The sequence below is a fragment of the Solanum tuberosum genome, unplaced genomic scaffold, assembly GCF_000226075.1.
Source record: "Solanum tuberosum cultivar DM 1-3 516 R44 unplaced genomic scaffold, SolTub_3.0 scf00068, whole genome shotgun sequence".
Lineage (NCBI taxonomy): Eukaryota > Viridiplantae > Streptophyta > Magnoliopsida > Solanales > Solanaceae > Solanum > Solanum tuberosum.
In genome coordinates, this window is record NW_006238994.1 from 932,334 (window position 1) to 938,243 (window position 5,910).

The 5,910-nt window shown below is 32.5% G+C and overlaps 1 protein-coding gene across 2 annotated transcripts; it reads right to left on the minus strand.

Moving 5' to 3' along the window:
* Window positions 1-1,235: 1,235 nt before the first annotated feature.
* Window positions 1,236-5,416, minus strand: LOC102600459 (CTL-like protein DDB_G0274487). 2 transcript variants are annotated; one of them, XM_015307854.1, is made up of 5 exons: window positions 5,040-5,416; window positions 4,421-4,943; window positions 3,059-3,967; window positions 1,901-2,134; window positions 1,236-1,785 (listed from the first exon to the last, which is right to left on the minus strand). In XM_015307854.1, exons 2-5 carry the CDS (start codon window positions 4,733-4,735, stop codon window positions 1,606-1,608), a joined length of 1,638 nt encoding a protein of 545 aa, XP_015163340.1. In that variant the 5' UTR covers window positions 4,736-4,943; window positions 5,040-5,416; the 3' UTR covers window positions 1,236-1,605. The 2 variants fall into 2 exon arrangements, with proteins under 2 accessions (XP_015163340.1, XP_006345397.1); XM_006345335.2 differs by having other exon boundaries at window positions 4,491-4,943; window positions 5,040-5,415.
* Window positions 5,417-5,910: the final 494 nt, after the last annotated feature.

A 5,910-nucleotide genomic window follows, 5' to 3' on the forward strand; every position in this document is an offset into this window, starting at 1 on the left:
TTTTTAATTAACATATTATTTTACATATAATGTCATTAATTAAATATCTAATATTCATAATTCTTTTTAAATGTAATATAATATTTTAAAAAATATATTATTTAATATAAACTATTATCATCCCGAATTAATAGTATTTCATATTTTTTAATTTTCGTCGATAATATAATATAATTTTATTATTAATTTTCACTATAAAGAATACACAAACTTAAAATGATAAGATTAAAAAATTTATTTTAAAATACAATACATAATATGATAATTTAAATACAAGATAACAATACAATACATAACATAATAATTTAAATACAAGATAAAATACAATACATAACATAATAATTAATTCTCGATGAAACAAGAATCATGTCGAAAAGATGTTGAACGTGCATTCGGAGTTTTGCAATTATGCAGGACCGTCACGATTTTGGAGAAAGGAAGTGCTACATGATATAATGACTACATGTATTATACTGCACAACATGATAATTGAGGATGAATGTGATCTTAATGCACCAGTTCAAGATGTCGTAGAGGCTCCAACTCCAACGACAGAAATGGTGGTAGATGAAAATCTCCGATTTGAACAATTTTTAGCTAGACATAAAAAAATTAAGGACAAAAGTGTTCATGAACTCCGTAATGCATTTATAGAGCATTTATGGGAACAACGTAATAATTTCAAAAATTGAGTGTTTATGTACTGTATTTCACTTTTATTTGAATTTATCCATTAATTTGTATATTATATAAGTAATATTTTCTTGCAATTTATGTTATTTAAAAATTTAGAATCAAATAAAATTTTATATTAGATAAAAAAATTGAAAAAATAAAATTTTATATCACATGAAAATTATATAAAGTAATTATTAGAAAAAAGAAATAAAGAATTTATATTATGAAATAAGAAGATAAAAAAGAAATAGAAATAATAATATAATATTGAAGAGAGGGAAAAATATTCTTTTTTAGAGAGTAAAATAGAGAATTGAATTGGAGTTGATTATCTGAAAAAATAGAGAACTCTATATTTGAAGAGTAAAATAGAGTGTAGGGTTGGAGATGGCCTTACGCACATCATTGATTGACAAAAAATATGTAAAATTTAAAACTTTTATTAAAATATGCAATTAGAACAACCGAAGGTGATTTTCCGTAGATTATATATCCTCCTCTGCATGGTTCCACCAACCAAGTAAAAGAAAAAAATTATAAAAAATGAAAACAAATAGTTCAAACTTTACATGATTACGTAAAGAATGAAATGTAATTTAATTAAATAACATTAGGTTTACCAAACTAAGATGTTGACAATAAACTAGTGGTGGGTCCTTATCACGACAGTACAATATGCCAAAGTATATCAATTATTATATAAATACAAAAGGACAGGACCATAAATACACCTCATTGTGGCCTCTTCTTGTTGGGGAAATCTGAGTGGGCACTCCAACTTGAAAGTTATTTCACAGTTGAACCTTTTGGTCCTTACAATAAATTGATCATCTAACATATGGTTATGTTTGACAAAAAATTAATCTTATATACATTCTACTGGAATGGAATTGCTCAGATGGTAAGTAGGTTAAAAAAAAAATGGTGTTACCGTGCGAATCGAGAAGGTACAGATCTAGGAGTTGGCACAATAACATCACGATCTGTCTTCATTAAATTGAGTCGCTCTTGAATAGTCTTGTCAAAAAGTCTGTTATCTGGATTCTCAGCATAACAAACGTAGTAACTACTCACACAAGCATGAGGCAAAGCCATCGCAATCCTCGTCTGCAACCCACCAAAAATACATTATTTTTAAAGGATCTGACAGCTGATGGTACTTTTGAAGAGTTCGAGCAACATAGCAAATTTATAAAACAATAGTGAAGTAGAAAAGACTAACCATAAGGTAACCAACGTAGGCAGATAAAAGGGACAATGTGGCTGTGAAATTGGGATAAACAGTGAAAGTCCAAGCACCAATCACAATAACACAAATAGAACCGCTACAAACTCCAGTCAAGAAGCAAATGGCACTTGTCATGTCTGAATCTACAATTGTCTCCATTTCTCTTTTTTCAAATAGCTCCCATGTGTCTTGAGATGCCTTCACAAAGCTCTTACCATACGTAGCAATCTACCAAAATAATGAGTATATTGTTTCAGTCAATATTCATCGCGCAGCTACGTATACAAGTGAATTATTGTGTGATGGGCCAACGTGACAAAATTCCGAATAAGCGCGAGTTATATCATCCATGTATATTATATAAGAAGTCGTCAACTGAATATGGTTGAAAAATTAGTGAAAGTGAAAGTTGTATAAAATTAGTATATATTTGTCGAAATAATTGAGAACGCATAAGGAGGAATATTCACATCTCATCTCATTTAGCACTAAAGGGAAGGGAGGATAATAACTACTAACTCTATATATTAAAAGTAACATTTAATAAATTGGAAACGCCTGTAATATGCTATAAATTGAAAATGACTAATACGCTATAGTATGAAGACTTTTTTAAATATAGATGTGGATAATGTTTTTATTTTAGGAAAATTAATTCATAAGATAACAGTCAATATCGACGTTAATCAGACTCTTATCATTTAGAAATCCCTAGAGCATCCTAATTAAGAAGTCCATTTCAATTTTTGGATACATCCACATCGTAGCATACTTTACACCTAACCAAGTCCTGATATGCAAAAGAAACTTTAAATTTAAATTTAAATTTAAATAAGAGAAGTTCAATAATACAAATAACAACAATTTCTATCACAAGTTATATTTATAATTACATTTTTTCAATTAAAATTGAAAAGAAAGAAAGAAGAAAACTTGAAGAGTTATGAGTGAGTGAATATTATGGAAGATCATGATTCAAATTGTAGTTGGGATCAACAAATTGTCAAGTCGTTTCTTTATGTCCGTTTAAGTTTTGGTGAACAAAGTAATCTGATACTCAACTATTCATATTAATGGAACCTAATAACATAATCAAGATACGCACAAGCAGGTCCAGACAACATCTCTAAAACTAAAGAATGTTTGTAGTACCTGCACATATGCCCAGCCATTGCCACGCTTGAAGATAGAATCCATGATTTTCAATCCACAATGAGCACAACAAAACATGAACTCATCTTCACCTTCAAGCAAATTCAACGCACGAGCCACAACCCTCAGAACTTCAATTGTAGGAACAAACAAAGAACCAAGACAAGCACTTCCAAGATTCACAGACAATGCCCTCTGGAAACAAAATTGTGTACTAGATTGCATCCCTCTAAGATAATACAGCCCAATCACTCTGCTCACTGTCAAATTCACCACATTCCTCATCACCTCAGTAACCCAAGCCATACTCAAAACCAACCCGATGATAACCAATGGTGGGAAATAGAAATTTATAGCCCCAATCACAGCCAAAATCCACATTGACATCCATAAGAATCCAGCAGCTAATGTTAGATAAGTTGGATGATTCAAATCGCCAAATTTAGGTACAGGTTCAAGTGATTTGATTAGAATCTTTGTACAAAACTTAATTCTTGGTGTCACCCAACAAGAATACAGTCCATTTCCAATTGCAAACATGACTAACACAACTCCAACACCATCAGTTGATGGTCTTTGGAAGCAAATTAATAGGATTCCAGCTGCTAATGTGAAGATAAACGAACCCCAAAGTACGAAATGAACCATGAATGTTGGCCACATTCTCATTGCCTTTTGCCATGTAAATGCTAGTGTTATGCTAAGTAAAGAAGCTGCTTCTACTTGTGGTAGAAAAAACTTTAATAGCCTCTTTTCTTTTCTTTGTGCTTCCCCTGCTTCTAGTAGACCTTGTATCCCTTTGAATACAAGAAAACAAACTAGACCAATTGCACCAATCATGTGTACAAGGAACAGAAAAAGTGAAAACTTGTTTGTGTAGGATCTTGAATTCAGTGTTATTACTGAAGGCTGCAGGTAAAAAAAAAAAGGAAAACAAGAAGAAATATTTTCAGATTTTACTCAAATATTGGGAAAACTTGAATACACATCAAAAATGAAAAAGAATATCAGCTCTATTTGATATTCCATGATCAGTGACGGAGCCAAGATCACACGAAGAAGCCAAAGGAGTTCAACATCTATACCTATATATTAAAAATAATTTTAATCATGTATAAATGCTGAAATATTCGAACCCCTTGCGCCTGGCTAGCTCCGCCCCGGTCCATGATAGAATTTATTTTTCGAAAAACAAAATGAATTATTTTCTAAGAAATAGTTTTGCTGTCTGATTGAAAAGTTGAAAATAATTGTGACATAAAAATAATTTTTGCCCAAAAATGAAGTAAGTTATATTTTCTACTTTTGTTGAAAATGAAAAAAAAATTATTCTTTAATAATTGAACCTCAAAAATGACTTACTATTTTCATTTTAGAAAAATGTTTTCCATTGTACCTAACACGCCCTTCTATGTTAAGCTCAGAAACATACTTGAGGGGTAACAGCAGGGGTTGAACGAGTCTGAGAAGGAGCCGGAGAAGGGTGGTGCTGAGACGGAGCTGGAACCGGAACCGGCTCCGGCACCGGAGAATGGCGGTACTGAGACGGCGCCGGCGCCGGCACCGGAGCCGGAGGATGGCGGTGGTGAAATGGATTAGGAAAAGAACGGTGCTGACGATGTTGAGAAGGTGCCGGAGCGTTATAAGGAGAAGGAGAAGCAACTCTAGTTCCGGCATTCATCACAAGCCTCAAAGGATTCGTAGCACTCAATCTTTGCATTCTCGACATGTGAAAATTCTCACCGCCTATTTCTGCCGGCGGCGGCGGCGGGGGAGGCTGACCTTGAAATCCCCTTTGTTGACTATCCATATCACCTTTCTCCACATCTCTCTCTTCTTCATCTCGTATCTTCGTCTCCTTTTCTCCATTTTCCTCGTCAACTACCTAACAATAGACAGAAAAATTAAAAAAAAACTCAATTTCACTTTTAATCACCAAAAAATTGAAATGAAATGAAATAATGGAGCTGTATGTGCTTACAGGTTCTACAGCACCCATGAACGACGGGAAGAGCGCGGCGGCGCGTGGATGAAAGTAGATATTTATTCGTTATGGGGGCAGAGGAACGTTAGATTTTGTTGGTATGTGAATTGTGGTGACTGATGCTATTGGTGGGCGCATCAAAATATTGCTTTCACCGAAGCTTTTATTTACATGTTGAAGACCAATTTGGTAAAAACATTCCAAACGTGCATCGTACGGCGCGTGTTTACACGATAATGTCTGCTGCTGTTTCTCGCACGTGTTCCATTTTAGTTGAAAATATTCTGCACCAGTTTCGTGTTTTAAAGAGCTGCTATTGGGTGTGGGGGGGAACAGAGCCGATTATTGTGGGATTAAGAGCCTGTTTTGTTCAATTTATTTTAAGTATTTTTATAATGTTTGAATAAAAAAAAAATATTAGACATTTATTTTTAATAAAAAACTTATTTATAAATCTAAATTTTTTATTTATGACTTTTAAGTTATCGGTAAAATATAAGGTCACATGGGGAACAAAAAGGAAGTAAAGAACATGTTGCAGGCTGCTAAAGTGGTGGTTGATGTGGCACAAAAATATCCGATTCATTTTTAGAGACTGAAAGCAAATATACTTTTATTATTTTACTGTATATAACTTTTTTAGAGGAATTTTATATTAGTGTGCATGATGTAAATAAAGTTATTTTAAATTTTAATGCAAATGAAAAGTTCTTTTTGGTGGTTGATCAGTGAGTGCCAGAATACTATTGAAATCTATACTATATTAAAAGTTTAATAGTAATATTAACAAATCTCTTCGGAACCTTTATAAATAGAACATATTTCTTTTTTTTTTTTTTTTTTTTTTTTTTTTTTTAGAGTATAAATT

Excerpts from the sequence above, each read along its gene's own strand:
- LOC102600459 (XM_006345335.2), bottom strand. Across the intron at positions 2,135-3,058 it reads ATGGCTGGGCATATGTGCAG|ATTGCTACGTATGGTAAGAG; the intron begins GTACTACAAACA and ends TTATTTTGGTAG. Across the intron at positions 1,786-1,900 it reads CCTACGTTGGTTACCTTATG|ACGAGGATTGCGATGGCTTT; the intron begins GTTAGTCTTTTC and ends GGTGGGTTGCAG.